Below are 17,050 nucleotides of genomic sequence, written 5' to 3'. Positions count from 1 at the left end.
CGAGAGAGGGAGACACACAACCCAAAGCAGGCTCCGGGCTCTGAGCTGTCGGCAGAGTCTGAAGCAGGGCCCGAACTCACAGACTGTGAGATCATGACCTGAGGCTAAGTCAGACACTTAATTGAACCATCCAGGTACCCCATTAATTACAGAATTTTTAAAATATCTTTTAAAAAATTTTTATTTGAGAGAGATGGAGAACAAGCAGGGGAGGGACCGAGAGAGATGGAGACAGAATCCTAAGCAGGCTCCACACTGCCAGCACAGAGCCCAGTGTGGGCCCCAAACCCATGAACTGTGAGCTCGTGACCTGAGCTTAAGTCAAGAGTCAGACACTTAACCCACTGAGCCATGCAGGCACCCCTAGAATTTTTAATGAAAATGAAATATTGTGTCAAACATATTCCTACATTGTCTTGTCTATTCATACGATACTGTCTTACATTGCTGAGTAAACAAACCCTCTCAAAACTTAGTGGCTTAAAAAAAATCAGTTGCTAGCTGATCTGGTCAGGAGTGCTCAAGACAGCTGAACTTAAATGCCAGCTGATTGTGATCCTGGGCTTGGGTGGACCCGTCTCCCTCTTGGTAGACTCAGGACTCCCTCTGTGGTACTTGGGTTTTTTCCATGATAGCTTAGAGCTTGAAGAGAATTTGTTTCAAGAGAGAGGAAGTGGAAACTGGCAGTTTCTTAAAGTTTAAGCCAGGAAACTAGTATAGTGTCCCTTTAGTCATATTTAATTGGTTATATAGTCTCAGAAGCTCTTCTCCCTCAGTTCAAGGGTAGGGACATAGACCTCTCAGTGGGAGGAGTAGCAAAGAGTGCATGGGTGTCTTCTATTTATTACAGATTATCAAGAAGGTATGTTACAGGCAACAATATACTGCATTTGAAGAAATGTGTCTCTGTATTACTACTGTTTCTTTAGTTTGGTTCCTGGCTTTTATCTCTTATACAAGTAAAACTGGAAGGTGGGGGAATACTTTCCAGACCTCAGTATAAAAGTTCCAAGAAAAGTCTCTTCTCTATGTATATTTCCTTATTCTCAGACTAAGCTGGATCATACTCTGTGGCTGTGCTGTCCCTGTTCACTGGCTCACCTCTGCCAGGAGCTGTCGAGATACTCATTTCATTTTTCATGGTTTCTGCTCTAGTTTTCTAATATGTGAGATTTTAACTTGTAGGAATTTCCAGTTCCTAATGTTACCCTCTTGTGATCAAAACTAGCCCTCCTCAGTAAACACATATTCTCAGAAAAGCCTTTGCTAATCATATTACAGTGTCTTAAAATTTCTTCGTCTACTTTTCTAAGACATGGGTTTACAGATCTTTTTGTTGTTGTTATGTGGGCATCCTAGAGGGATTGCCTTTAATTCCTTTGGCACAGAATATAAAACATGATTTGTGAGAGAGTCATTTTAATCATATTAGATTTTAAAAATGAATTCCTTCTCAAATTATGGGGGCTAGTAGTCATTCTCTTTGTGTAAACTTAGTTACTGAAACGAATGGCACACGTGCACATAGATCTTATGTGAAACAGTTAATAATACTAGTAATTTCATTAACGAATAGGTCTTAAAAATAACTTATTTAGACTCAGAGCAAAGGATAAAACAGTGCTTAATGACCTTGAGAAGAAGAATTGAGTAATTTAAAAATCTCTGCAAGTTATAGATAGACTAATATGCCAACTACTAATGCTTTAATGTTATTTTTTGTTAGGTGTGCTATCGAGTAGTAATGCAGCTCTGTGGACTTTGGGGTCATCCTGTTTTAGCAGTGAGAGTCTTATTTGAAATGAAAACTGCTAAGATAAAGCCAAATGCTATTACTTATGGTTATTATAATAAGGTAAGTGGGATTGACATTAGACAAGATATGCTGCTTATTAAGATTGGTACATTTTGTACCTTTTCTTATTCATGAAACTTCTTTTATGGAGATCTGGACTGTAGTTATTTATATATGTGTATATATGTATGTATCTCTTTAAAAATTGAGTGTTCCTAATAATTATTCTTTTTAACCTTCATTTTACTGTTAGGTAGTTTTGGAAAGCCCGTGGCCTAGCAGTACCCGCAGTGGTATCTTCTTATGGACGAAGGTACGGAATGTGGTACGTGGCTTGGCTCAATTTAGGCAGCCGCTTAAGAAGACCGCGCAGAAGTCACAGGTCTCCTCAGTATCAGGTAATCCATGTGATTGAAAAGACACTCTTATTGCTGAACCATAAGCTTTATAGGCCTATGAGTTTTTAAGTATATGAAGTAGAAAATGTAAATGAAATTTTGGTTGATATTTTCATACACAATTAAAGATAGAGATTACCTTATTATTTCCCCCCCATAAATTTAGAAAAGTGTTCTGCAACTGTAAGGGAATTGTGGGGCATTCATGTTTGGTTTCAGAGATTATCAGTGCATGAGTTATTGAACTGCTATTGTCCTTATCTTTAGCTCCTCAGAATGCGACAGGTGGAAGTGATGGGGACACGGTGAGCCACGGTAGCGTGGATAGTGCTAATGATGCTAACAATGGGGAGCACACAGTCTTCGTCAGAGATTTAATCAGGCTTGATTCCACTGATAATCACTTTAGCACAGGTACTAAAATCTGGATTGTACTAACCCTTCACTTATACTCTTGTTAAGTCTTTCCCTTTTTACAAAGCTTTTACTCTCCTTTCTTGAGTTTGTGCAATATGAGTACTTGAGAAATACTCCATAGAAATAAGGGAAGGAACTAGTCCTCCGATTGCAGATCACTTCTTTTTATTTCCTGTAGTATGACATTCACTTCGGAATGCTGTGCAGAAGGCTCTAGCAGGGTGCTGCCTTGGATTTGTTGATCCTTGATTTGGGAAAGTATATGATGTAACTGTAGAAATTGTGAATGAGGAACTTGAATATTAGGCGACACAATTTGCAGACCTTTTTTTCATTATGTGGAAAGTATTTATTGAGAATTTGAAATTATAAATAGTAAATGGGGAAGAAAATAATTCTCACATGAGAAAAATTATTCTCTTTGCATAGTCATTATTTTAAATGACAATTTTAAAAATCTGAAACGTCTGAAGCTACTTTTACAAACAAAGCCGTGGGCATAACCTCTGTCCTCTGAAGTTGGAAATAAGTGTAATTCAAGTAGCACATTGAGCAAATATGTGTGTGTTGCACATCCTTCTTTTTGTGTTTTTCTTTTTTGTTGTTGTTGTTATTGTTAATATCTCAAGCTTTTCTTTAAAATGAATCCTAAGTCTAATTCCTGTGCTTCATCTGATGAACTTTTCTCAATGACTGAAGTTTCCTTTTTTCTGCTCTTTGTCGCTCTGCTTTTTGCTCTGTGCTGTTTCTTGGTGCTGCATTTGTCCTTGGCTGTCATGGTGTGGGGTGCAGACAGACTTGTATGACGTGAAGCTATGGATACACGTGTGCGTTAATTCTACCCTTGAATGTTAACCACTTCAGGTAATTTCCCATTTATTAGGTTCAACTTTGCTGACATGCAGGGGTGGGGGAGAGACCTTATGTTGTATTTCAAGTATTGTTACAGGTGGAAAACAATTTTCGTTTTCTTGCCTTTTTCTCCTTCAGATATATGTACCACTGAAAGCATCCAACTAATATTTTATGATCATTTTGCAAAGCATATTTGTCATCTTATTTGAAAATATACTGTGCCTTGCTTATATTGAGGTTTGTGTGTAGCACCATTGTATCCAGTAGTTTTTATGGGGATTAAATATTTCAGTGTTCTAGCTGTTGAGATGGTTTTTGCTTGCTAAAACTGATCTGCTAAATTCTTGTGCTAAAAATTTCCCCATAAGTACAGAACTTATACCGAATGTATAAGTAATTAAAAGTCAGCATAGAGCTGTAAGTTATAATCCTGTTTATTAAGCTGTACCTTTTTTATTTTTTCCTAAAACTTCTAGAATAAATGGATTTAATTTATCAAAAAAATTAAAATTAAATTAAAATTTTGTGACATGAAACCATTTCACCGGGGATAATTATAATTTTAAAAATAGTAATAGATAAATACTCTCCTTATTCTTCTAAAATGATCCCCTTTAATCGAAAAAACAATCTCCTAGGTAATTATGGGTAATTGGCAGAAAGGTTCTAATAGTCGGAAGAAACTTCAGATCCCTTCTCCATACATTAACTTTTCAGTGGCCTTTCAGAAAGGTGAAGCCCTGTTTACCAAATTTACGGTGTATGGTTTTTGGTAATGTCATGTGGTACTTTTGGAGACCTCCAAACCAGAATCCTAAGTTACTCTCTCACCAAAGAATATCTTGTACAATCTTCCCACGTGGTGCCTGATATGGAGTCACTTAGCTTGTTGGGGCGCATATCTCGGTTGAATCAGTTTTCTTCGTTCCCATTTCATGGCAATGCTTTCTGAGGGGGCCAATAAGAAATCGACAGGTTAATCATTCTAACTAGGGATATTTAAAGAAGGTTGGTTCTTTTGTTAAATTGCAAACCCAGAGTTGGAGTGGCAGTGTAACAAGTGGTAGAAAGTGGAAGGCACTACATACAGTTAACACCTGAACCACATGGGTTTGAACTGCATGGTCCTACTTACATGCCGCTTTTTATTCAATAGCTACAGTACCGTAAATGTATTTTCTCTTCCTTATGATTGTTTTCCTTTTTTCATTTAAATTTTTTGAAAATTTGGGTGTAGTTCATACATGATGTTACATTAGTTTTAGGTGTACAACATAGCGATTCAATTTATCTATACCTTATGCCATGTTCACTACATGGTAGCTATCGTGGGTCACCATACAACACTATCATAGTACTTTCTGATTTTCTTAATAACAGTTTTTTAGATTTAAGTAATCTCTCCCCCCAGCGTGGAGTGCAAACTCATGACCTTGAGATTAAGAGTCTCACGCTCTTCTGACTGAGCTAGTCACATGCCTCCTTAATAACATTTTCTATTCTCTAGCTTACTTTTCTCTAGCTTACTTTATTATACACGCATATGACATATAACATGTGTGTTAACTGTTTATGTTATTGGTAAGGCTGCTAGTTAACAGGCTATTTGTTATGTTTTGGGGACATCAAAAGTTTTATGTGGATTTTTTATTGTGTGGGTGGGAGGGCCAGTGCCTCTAACCCCTGTGTTGTTCAAGGGTCAGCTGTGTATTTTTTGTTTCATGCTCTGTTGACACATTTTACAGTGACTCTCTAGGAGCTGCGTTCATTTGTGGTGTAGTTTTATATTACACTTCAGTCTTTGTTTCAGTTTTAAATGATAGAACTTTAAAGCCAGATAGACTTGTTTAAAGCTTTATTTTGAAATTATTTCACACTTTCAGCAGTGTTGCAAATGTAGTACAGAGAACCCCTGAATAAATTATATTTAGACTCACTCACTTTTAGTTTGCTGTATCTGCTTTAACATTCTGTTTCTGTGCACATCTACACATTGTTTTCCTAAGTCATGTGACAGCAGGTTGCATACATCTTGCCCTTTTAGCTTTTAATACTTCTTTACTGTGCAGGTTATCAAGTAGGTGATTTTACTTTTTCTCTGATAAAACCATAGTACAGTTACCAAATTTAAGAAAAGTATTGACATACTACTTGACTAGTAGTCAACATTCCAGTTTTGTCAATTGCTGTAATATCCTTTGTGGTATTCTAGCTCCCTCTTTTAGTTTCCTTTAACCTGGCACGGTTCCTTACCCTTTGCCTTTACCTTTTCATCTTTGTCTTTCATGACCCTAACCTTTTGGAAGAATTCAATCTAGTTATTTTGTGGAATGCTCCTTGGTTTGAGTTGATCTAATGTTTCCTAGTGATTAGATTGGGTTGTACATCAATGACTCTGCTACAAAAGTGATGTTGTGTCCTTAGATTATCATATCCTGGAGGCACACGGTATGTGTCTGCCTCTAATTGGTGGTACTGATTTTGATCACTTGGTCTTAGCATTTGGTTTCTCTTAGTTATTATTATTGCCCGTGCAGATAATAAGCTACCTGTGAAGAGTCTGTGACAGTATGCAATAATGCCTTCTTTCTCATCACACTTTTTCTTATAAATTTATCACGCATTGATGATTCATGAACCATTCTTTACTATGATGGTTATCAAGTAGGTGATTTTACCAACGCTATCCTCCCCTCACATTTATAAGATGGTATTCTATTGTATGTCTTCTGGTTTACTCATTTTACTCAGACATATTCATGTTTTTGAACACTTCCTTTCTTACACAACAAAATGTTCCTGACTCATTCTTATAGCTTTCCTGCCTGAGATTTGAAATCAGCCATTTCTTCAAGGATCCCAGATTACTTTCCAGGAGCAATAGATTCTAGAAGCCAGTATCTGGACTCTTGGTATGCTTACTGCTACAGGGTATTACTGCTTCTAGACTTTTTCAGCAGAGCTATAAAATATGTATACACATATTTATATGTATTATATATACTATATAATAACATATTGTATGTATATAAAAGAAAATATGTTTTAGAAATACTTCCCTTTTTTTCAAGTTTTTTTAATGTTTACTTTTGAGAGAGAGAGAACACATGTGTGGGGGAGGGGCAGAGAGAGAGGGAGACACGGAATCTGAAGCAGGCTCCAGGCTCCCAGCTGTTAGCACAAAGCCCAATGCGGGGCTTGAGCTCATGAACCATGAGATCATGATCTGAGCTGAAGTCAGATGCTTAACCAGTTGAGCCACCCAGGTGTCCCGAAATACTTCCATTTTCAAATCAACCCCACAAGTTTTTCTTTGCCGTCCTTCATTTCACTTTTTTAAGATCTCCCTTCTTCCACAGTAAGTATCTTGGCTCCCACTAACCATCACTATTATGTTTACTCATTTCCTCAGTTTTGCAGGGCACATAGAATAATTTCAGAATTGCTACATCTATTACTCTGTGGGAAACAGACTTTCTAAGGAGTTCAGGATTTGTCTGTTACCCCCCTGGCTTAGAGAATACACTCAAAATTGTGTGTTCAGAAATTTCTTGAATCAGTCCTCTCCTCTTCCCCCCATTCCCCATTATTTCAGTGTGATTATTCATGTGAAATATAGTGGATCTCATTTGTTTCTGTTTGCATTCAATTTTAGTTACTATGCTCCTCCCAGTTTTGTTGATTTAACTTTTTTGAATATGTAGAAGTTGATGCATTTCCAAAAATAAAAGCAATACAGTAAGCCATATTTAGAGAAGTTTTTTCTCTCTGTATCCCCCTACAGCCTATTTCCCCCCACCCCTTATCATTAACCACTTTTATTGTTTTCTGGTTTATTATTTCTGCATTTCTTTTGCAAAAGTAAGCACATATATGTTTGTTTTATTTCTTCTTCCTTACACAAAGAAAGCATTCTGTAAACATCCTCTAAAAGAAACTTTTCAAAACATCTTCTCCAAATCTGTTAATTTACAGATGAGGAAACTAAGTTTCAGTACTTCCAATTTTTTTAACCTTTGATGTTCTTGGTTTTACTTTTCTTTGCTTCTTATCATTTGTTTAAAATGTTCTGTGTGCTTTGTAAGCTTTCTTGTCTTCCTTTTCTGTAAATTTAATTGTGTAAATCAATGGAATTTTCTTTTGACATTTTATAGCTGGACTATGAGTATATGAAAATATTTACATGTAAGCCTGCATTCTTTTTAACAGGTGGTCAGTCTGACCAAGGCTATGGTTCTAAGGATGAACTTATAAAGGATGATGCAGAAATTCATATGCCTGAAGAACAAGTAGCAGGAGAATTGATAACTAAAACAAAAGTGCAAACAGAAGGTTGAGTACTGCTATTTACTGGCTTTACTTAGAGACATACTGTAGGTTTTTTTTTTTTTAAAGTTAAGATTTCTTTAGTAATCTTTACACCCAATGTAGGGCTCAAACTCACAACCCCAAAATGAATAGTCACATGATCTACCAAACCAGCTAGGTGACCCTGTCTCAATTCAGTCATATTTGATAATTTTGATGATAACTTCTAGAAAGAAATGTAGGGTCTGGGCTTATAAGATACTATGTAATGTTATGTATGGATAGAATGAGTAGTTTCTGAATTATAGAATTTAAGAGATCTTTTAGAGACTGTAAGTCAGCCCTCAATTTTGTAGGCAACTGCGATCCATTGAAATATTGATTTGCCAAAGTTAAATAGCTATTTTGTGATAGAGCCAAGTTTAAACTTGAAGTCCTCAAACATGTTCCAATGCCAATTTTATTTGTTTTGTTTAGAATTTTTTATGTCTTTATTTTATTTTGAGAGAGAGAGACAGAGAGTGAGCGGGGGGAGGGGCAGAGAGAGAGGGAGACACAGAATCTGAAGCAGGCTCCAGGCTCTGAGCTGTCAGCATAGAGCCCGATGCAGGGGCTTGAACCCACAGATTGTGAGATCATGTCCTGAGCCGAAGTCGGACGCTTAACCGACTGAGCCACCCAGGCACCCCACTTGTTTTATTTCAAAATGACATTTCACTAAAAGTCCTTCAAATATCTAAGTAAGTATTTTTCATTGGTAGGTTAAATATAGTGTGTGATTTTCCTGTGTGTGTGTGTGTGTGTGTGTGTGTGTGTGTGTGTGTGTGTTTTAATGGGACTCACTGAATTGATACGATTTATAGTAGTCATTTTATGAAAATGTGGAGGAATTTTCTGGCTTCATGTTAATAAAATGTTCTCCTTATCCTCTTACATAAAAGTATACTTTTCTTTAATGATGTCACTTATTTTATACTCCAGAGTGGTGCAGAAGCTAGCCCCTTTCCTACTTTACACGTGATGGCAGGGTAACTGAAGGCCACAGCCTTACTTTATTCACAGGAATGCTCAAGTTAGCATCATTGAAACTAAAATAAAGCATTTATTTCAGTCAATGCTGGCAGCATTTATGGCATAAAGTAAATCAGACCCAATAAATTAGTAATAAAATAGTCATATTCACTCCCACTTGGAGGAGAAATATAAAATAAATAAAATATTATAAAAATCAATGTATGCTTTCTGTGCAGTATTAGTTAAAAATAGGAATGACATGCAAATGTTTCTTCCCAGAGGTGCGTGATGTCTCTGCTGTTGAGGCAAAATACTCACAGCCTAGTGCAGAGCCGCAGAGCCCTACCGAGCCTCCTGCATGGGGCAGCAGTATTGTGAAAGTGCCATCTGGTATATTTGATCTCAGTGGCAGGAGAAGCAGCACTGGTGAGTCTTGACATACTGATTGCTAAATATTTAAAATATACTTCTACAGATTTATGTGAGTCTGTGATGACATTAAATAGATGACTTCATTGAGATGAACATGCTCAAGAGCCAGAAGTAAGTTTGAATCCAACAAATTGGCTACAGAAGTTGTTGTTTAGAATGTTTGGTGTTTAAAAGGAGGGGTTCTCACTTTGGTCCCTCTTTCTCATGGTAGATAATGAGACAGGACCGCAGGGCCTTACTCAGTAAGAACAAAGAGGCAGAGATGTGACTGAGTTCCAGGTGGGTGTTGTGTGGCAATGGAAAGGCAACAGAGGCCCAAGATTCAGAGCACTATGCTATACTACACAAAAATACCAGTGGATTTTAATTTGGCCAGGTTTATAGGTATCTTGAGCCACGTATTTGTGATTAAGTATTTGTGTTTTTGTTTTTATGTTTCTTTAATGTTTATTTTTGAGAGAGAGACAGAGAGAGAGAGAGGGAGCAAGCGAGGAGAGAGCATGAGCACGGGAGGGGCAGAGAGAGAGAGAGAGGAAGACTCAACATGTGAAGCAGGCTCCAGGCTCTGAGAGTGTTATAGAGCCTGACGCAGGGCTCGAACTTACAGACCACGAGATCATGGCCTGAGCCAAAGTCAGATGCTTAACTGACTGTATCACCCAGGTGCCCCTGTTTTTTGTTTTTTAATTTATTTATTTTGAGAGAGGGAAGAGAGCACGACCGGGGAAGGGGCAGAGAGTGAGCGAGCGAGAGAGAATCCCAAGCAGGCTTCGAACTGTCAGTATGGAGCCTGACACGGGGCTCAAACCTATGAACCGTGAGAACATGACCTGAACCAAAATCAATAGTGGGATGTTTAACCAACTGAGCCCACCCAGGCACCCCAGAATATATTTCTTAAATTGAATGTAGAACTCTAAAAATGTAAGATATATTTATAGGTCTGTATTTATCAATAAATGTGATAGGTTTTAGTGAACACTACAGATATACACAACATATATTGCATGATTTTTAAATGTGTACATGTATGCATAGAGGATGAAAGGCAAATTATTCATTACAGTGTTATTTCTGGGAGGCAGGATTGAATGGAGTTCTTTTTGTTCTTTTTTTTTATATACTTTATTTGTACCTTCTAAACTTCCTGAATCTTACCGCTTTTCAAAAACCAGAAAAGACACTTCTATAAAAGTTATATCAGAAACTAGAGTTTCATTTTTAATAGTATCCCTTCCCTTTTTAGGTAGTACATCAAATGTGCCATTTTCTACTCAAGATCCAGTCGAAGATGCAGTCTTTGGTGAAGTTACTGCTCTCAAGAAGAATGGTGATAGAGGAGATAAAAGACAAAAGCATTTCCCAGAGAGGAGTTGTAGTTTCAGTTCGGAAAGTCGAGCTGGAATGTTGCTTAAGAAGAGCAGTTTGGATCTGAACTCAAGCGAGGTGGCTATTATGATGGGAGCAGATGCCAAGATTCTCACAGCAGCACTGGCCTGTCCTAAGACTTCTCCACTGCGTGTTCCGAGCACCCACAGCTTTGAGACTCCTAACAGTTGTCATCTCGTTGATACTAGGACTCGTGTGTCTGAAAGCACTTGGGATTCCGAGCACAGATCTTCTTCGGTATTAGAGATGCTTGAGGAAAGCCAAGAGCTCCTGGAACCTGTGATTGATGACAGTGCAACGAAAATTCCTGTGAAAAAGGATGCGTGTGACGGTCCACAGAATGACAGCAATCAGCCCCAGCATTTGACAGTAGGATCCAAAGATGTAATAAATAAGAGGAGTAGTTTATATGGTGTTGTTAAAGCTGTTGAGAGGGAGGATGTTGAAACTGGACTAGATCCTTTGTCTCTTTTGGCCACTGAATGTACCGGACTAAAATCTCAAGATTCTGAAGATAAGGTGTCTTCTCCAGTTATTGCACGCAATCTAGCTGATGAAATCGAAAGCTATATGAACCTAAAGAGTCCTTTGGGTAGCAAGTGTTCTAGTATGGAATTACACGGAGAGGGAAGCAGGGAGTCTGGCACCAGCACTGCACTTAGGCGCCCTGGGGAGAGGAGACCCAGCCTACCGTTAGAGCACGGTCCCGCAGCCCAGGAAGCTCCTGAGAGCGAAAGGAGCTCCCCTGCAGACTCTAGGTCTAAGACCTTCACTGGGCGTTTCAAGCAGCAGACTCCCTCTCGTGCTCATAAGGAACGTTCCCCTTCCTTATCAGCGCTGGTGCGCTCCTCACCGCATGGCTCACTGGGTTCTGTGGTGAACTCTTTGTCGGGGCTAAAGCTAGATAACATACTCTCAGGACCCAAGATTGACGTCCTAAAATCTGGTATGAAACAAGCAGCTACCGTAGCCAGTAAGATGTGGGTAGCTGTTTCGTCTGCCTATAGCTACTCGGATGAGGAGGTAAGAGTGTTTTATGTGTGTGGTGTCTCTGATACTGGAATGTTTCTTGTATGTTTTTGTATATAAGTTATTATGTAGAGATTGCTGGCATCTTTGGAGTTTAAAACTTGATGCATATTTCTTTCTTTCTTGAAATGACTTGAATATAAATGTATGGAAATTAATAATAAAGAAATAGAACATCAGGACTACTTTATAATTCCATAGATCAGTCTGAACTAACACATTAAGTTTATTTCCTTGGAAGCACTAATGATTAATAATAATGCCCTATTATATTTGCATGGCACTTCACTCTTAAATAACTTTTATCTATGTTAGCTCTGAAATATATATGAAATCACTCTGCAACTTAGCCCACAGAGCTCATACTGCATCGCAAAAACTGCTAATTCTTTTAAAAAGTATTGTAAAGAGAATTAATCATTAGACCTTTTGATGAAATAGAAGTGGGGAAACTTCGCTAACTTGTTTTATAGAAAAAACTTAATTAGAATTTCACCTTTGTGTTCAACGAATTCTATAGTACTTAGGCACTTTAGTGGGAAAGACAAACATTCCTAAGTGTTCACCACTGTGTCACAGGTACTCTCGGAAGGTATATTATCTGTTTTGATAATAATTTTCATAGTAACCCCATGCATTGGTACTGTTGTCCTCCATGGTTTTATAAATTTTTTTTTAACATTTATTTATTTTTGAGCGAGAGACACACAGAGTGTGAGCAGTGGAAGGGCAGAGAGAGAGAGAGACTCAGAATGAGAAGCAGGCTCCGGGCTCTGAGCTGTCAGCACAGAGCCTGATGCGGAGCTCAAACCCACGAACCATGAGATCATGGCCTGAGCTGAAGTCGGCTGCTTAACCGACTGAGCCACTCAGGTGCCTCTCATCTTTGTTTTAGAGATGAGGTGTCTGAGATTCAGAGAGGTTAATTAATTTCTCCAGGTCCTCACAACTAGTGAGAGGCAGAACTAGAATTTGAACTCTGGGAGATAGGCTCTAAAGTCCATGCTTTTAAACCACTGTAGTAGCGAAGAAGGAAGCAGTATTTAGAAGAGGGACCAGAAGAGGGCTGTCCAAAAAGAGCAAAACAGGCGATATCTAAGTTGGGTTCTGACGGATAGATTTGAAATTTTGAGTTTGTCAAAGTGATAAGATTGACACAAGGTTTATCTGAGAGAATAATGTGAAAAAGCATGGAGGCTTAAAACATGCATTTTCAAAATAATATAATCAATTTTAGATTGCTAAAGTTCTAAATAGGAAGTTAAAGAACATAGGAAATGAAGTTGGACAAATATGATTCATATACCATTTTGAAAGAAAACTTTATTCTATAGGCAAACTGTTAATTGAATCAAAAGTATAATGGTACTGTAAGACACAGTTGCATTTTGTTGCATTTTAAAGAGCTTACTAGGTCAGTGAAGGAAAGACCAAATAAGCTAGTTTCAAGAGTATCTTAACTTTGCTTTATATTAAACTAACCAAGTGAGCCATTTTAGTTTTGAAATTTTATCTCACAGCGTTAATAATAATAAAACCTTTCTACAGAGTAATTTGGACTCGGAATGTAGGACTGTAAATTCCAGGTGGTCACAGATCTTAATCTTTCTTTTCTTTTTATTGCTGTGGCTCTGGTACTGGAGCCTGACAAAGGCAGATAGGTTATACCTAGTAAATATTTTCAAATGAATGAATGAATACAAAGTCCATAAAAAAGGTTTATAATGTTTATCCAGACTTTAATCTAAGGAAATAATTATGTGTAAAAATAACTGAAAAGAATTCATCAGTGTAACTTCTATAAAATTTAAAAGCATTGTGAATGTTTAAGCAATAGAGATTTACTACATGCATAACAATACATTAGTAAACTGGATTAGGTTGCAGGGATTTAAATAATGTAAAGATTTAATGACATTAAAATACATGAGAATAAGTTAAACAGTATCCTATTTTGTAATAATATATTATACATGCATATTTTAAAATGACTAGAAGGACATACGTCAAGATTTTGATTGTACTGTGTGGGTGTTGGTAATATAAATCCTTTTTTATTTATTCATTTTTTTTTCGAGAGAGGGAGTGAGTGCACAGGAAAGGGGGAGTGGAGGAAAATATTAACGATCTCAAGTCAGGCTCTATCTCATAACCATGAGATCATGACCTGAGCCAAAATCAAGAGTCGGACATTTAACTGACTGAGCCACCCAGGTGCCCCAACATTAAGTGCTTTTATTTCCTATTTTGCATGTCTGTTTAAGTTTTGTATCGTTTAACATAATTTTATAACAAGACACAGTCTTACTTAAAGCAGAAATCAAAGATAAACTTGAGTGGCTTATTTGGTTAAGTGTCTGACTCTTGATTTTGGCTCAGGTCATGATCTCATGATTTGTGAGATCCAGCCCCACCTCAGGCTCTGTGCTGACAGCTCAGAGACTGCTTGGAATCCTTTCTCTCCCTCTCTCTCTGCCTCTTCCCTGCTCACTCACTGTCTCTCTCTCTCTCTCTCTCTCTCTCTCTCTCAAAATAAACATTTAAGAAAATCAAAAAGGGGCGCCTGGGTGGCTCAGTCGGTTGAGCGGCCGGCTTCAGCTCAGGTCATGATCTCATGGTTGTGGGTTCGAGCCCCGCGTCGGGCTCTGTGCTGACAGCAAGCTCCGAGCCTGGAGCTTGCTTCAGATTCTGTGTCTCCCTCCCTCTCTGACCCTCCCCTGCTCGCGCTGTCTCTCTCTGTCCCTCAAAAATAAATAAAAGACATAAAAAAAATTTTTTTTTTTAAATCAAAAAGGAAAATGCTTATTGAAATGTTTTCTATCTAAACTAAAGTGTCAGCAGTCACTTGCAGGAGTTCAGAACTGCAGTGTTTGGAACTTTATTCAGATTTTATGCCTCTAATATTGATGGTTGTCTGAAAATCATACTGGAAGCTGAAATTCTCACAACAACTATATTTTAAAGGACTCCTCTTATCCATATTTTTCAGATGATACAATTAAACGTTGGAGTAGTCAAATAATTTCTGCAAGGTCACATACCTAATATATGATGGGGAGCCAAAACCACCGTCTAGCTGACTAAAGCCCTTACTGTACTTGTGCTGGGGTGCCCAATTCCACTGTAGACAGTGGGCTCCTGGAGTTCCTTCACTTAATGATATTGATTATTGAGAGACACTTCAACATACACCAGGGGCACAACAAAATCTCAAAGTGTTGTAGGTCATTGCTTGAATGTCTTAGAGTGTGGAATGGAAACTCCAAATAATACTGAGAAGAGTTCATGGTGGTTTTGAAAAACATGGGGATGATAATTTACTTAAGGAGTATAGAGAAGTTTAATTTTGTGTAAAGGGCAGAATGAATATATTCTCATTGGAGAAGATATTATTTATGTATGTGGGGTTTTATTCTTTTCAATTAAAGGAGGAAACTAACAGAGATTACAGCTTCCCCGCTGGCCTCGAAGACCATATTTTGGGGGAGAATATGTCACCTAACATGAGTATCTCAGGGCTGGTTCCCAGTGAACTTACCCAGAGCAACACAAGCCTTGGCAGTAGCAGCAGCAGTGGAGATGTAGGAAAGCAGCAGTACTCAACAGGTATGGAAAGGATTGCCGTCTGCTACAAATGATATGCTTGTACCTTTCCCTCCCCCTACTGCATGCACAACAAGCCCCAGTTGTTGAGATGAACGGACAGATTTTTTTATATAGCCACACCATACTATCACTTATATGATCTCTAAGTAGTATAGTCCCCTGCAGAGTTTATATTTAGTTGTGTTTGCAGATTGTACAATTAGTTCTCAAACTTCAGTGTGTGTCAGAATCTCATGGAAGATCAGTTTGCAAATATATACAAATGTCCAAGCCCTAGGCTAAAGCTTTGGAGACTGTATCTGTGGGTTGGAGGCCTTAGGAATACATATTAAACAAAATTTTTTAACATTTATTTATTTTTTGAGAAAGAGAGACACAGAGTGTGAGCAGGGTAGGGTCAGAGAGAGAGGGAGACACAGAACCAGAAACAGGCTCCAGGCTCTGAGCTGTCAGCACAGAGCCCTATGCTGGGCTTGAACCCACAAACTGTGAGATCATGACCTGAGCCGAAGTCGGCTACTTAACCAACTGAGCCACCCAGGCATCCCAGGAGTACATATTTTTAACTAGCACTCTGTGTAAGGCAAATGTATACCAGAGGTTGAGAATCCTGAGGTATGCCACTGACATTTCTTAGTACTATGTTATTCTTTTAATATTAATTCTATTTTTTTCCAACATTCTATTCTGAAAAACGTCAAATATCCTGAATAGTTGAAAGAATCATTTAGTGAACAATCACATATATATTCTCCACCTAGACTTAAATATTGTTAATCTTAGGTATATATATCTAGAACCTTTTATACTGAACCATTTGAAAATAAATTGCAGACTTCATCATACTCCTTAAATACTTCAGTATGCATTTCCAAAGAATAAGGGCCTTCTCCTACATAATATATTATGATATTTACTTCTCTCTAGGTGAACCTCCATTTCCAAGAAGCATCAAAGGACAGGACTTTGAAAAATCAGACCATGGTTCTTCTCAAAACACCAGCATGTCTAGCATCTATCAGAATTGTGCAATGGAGGTAAAAGTTCTGTCTTCTGCACGTGATAAAGTAGCTGTACATATTTTTATTTCAGAATGGTATTTGACAGAATTCTTTGATGCCATTGTGGGCAGAAGAGTAAATCATTTTGTTGAATTTGCTTCATGTCTTATGTAAGTAAGGCCATAAACTGGTAGCTTTATCTATAAAGTGATTGAATTATTCATTCCAAATTTACTTCTTCAACAAAATAAGTAAAATTCCGTTGTCTCCAGAGGATGGCCTATTAAGATGACTTTTTGCTGTGGAGGTTCTCAGTGTCCGCACTTTTCTGCTCTTAGGTTTTGATGTCAAGTTGTTCACAGTGCAGATCTTGTGGAGCTTTAGTTTATGATGAAGAAATTATGGCTGGATGGACGGCAGATGATTCAAATTTGAATACAACCTGTCCATTCTGTAAAACCAACTTCTTGCCTCTCCTCAATATAGAATTTAAAGACTTGAGAGGCACTGCAAGGTTAGTATTGTCAAAGCTCCCTTCAGAGGTGAGTGTCCTCACAGAAGGCATGACTCCTGGGAGAAAAGTGAAATAAATAGTCATGGTACACGCCAGGGGTCCCTTTCCTTTCTCTCCTTCACTTTCAGTGTTTGAGTAGAAAATGCTAGTACTACAGGAGGCTACTTTTCCATTTTATTTAACATATGATTATCAGTAGTAGTAAATTCTTAGAGCTGAGCTTTATAGGTAATTCAAAACTTTAATATTTATTATTATTTTAAACTGTCTCAGTGATCTTATATCTTCTAGA

General features: G+C 37.8%; 1 protein-coding gene across 2 annotated transcripts in view; it reads left to right on the top strand.

The window, feature by feature from the left end:
* DENND4C (DENN domain containing 4C) overlaps positions 1-17,050 on the top strand; it is a 108,433-nt gene that overhangs the window by 67,235 nt on the left and 24,148 nt on the right. Inside the window, exons 18-26 of one of the 2 annotated variants that reach the window (XM_029919759.1) lie at positions 1,727-1,855; positions 2,049-2,193; positions 2,461-2,607; positions 7,675-7,797; positions 9,067-9,213; positions 10,466-11,631; positions 15,066-15,243; positions 16,171-16,280; positions 16,583-16,758. In XM_029919759.1, the coding sequence (XP_029775619.1) occupies positions 1,727-1,855; positions 2,049-2,193; positions 2,461-2,607; positions 7,675-7,797; positions 9,067-9,213; positions 10,466-11,631; positions 15,066-15,243; positions 16,171-16,280; positions 16,583-16,758 (2,321 nt within the window). The remainder of the gene's footprint in view (positions 1-1,726; positions 1,856-2,048; positions 2,194-2,460; positions 2,608-7,674; positions 7,798-9,066; positions 9,214-10,465; positions 11,632-15,065; positions 15,244-16,170; positions 16,281-16,582; positions 16,759-17,050) is intronic. The other variant, XM_029919761.1, reaches the window with a different exon arrangement.

Source organism: Suricata suricatta, chromosome 13 (assembly GCF_006229205.1).
Source record: "Suricata suricatta isolate VVHF042 chromosome 13, meerkat_22Aug2017_6uvM2_HiC, whole genome shotgun sequence".
NCBI classification, from domain to species: Eukaryota; Metazoa; Chordata; class Mammalia; order Carnivora; family Herpestidae; genus Suricata; species Suricata suricatta.
The sequence above is the reverse complement of the archived record's forward strand: the minus strand, read 5'-3'. Positions and strand labels throughout refer to the sequence as shown.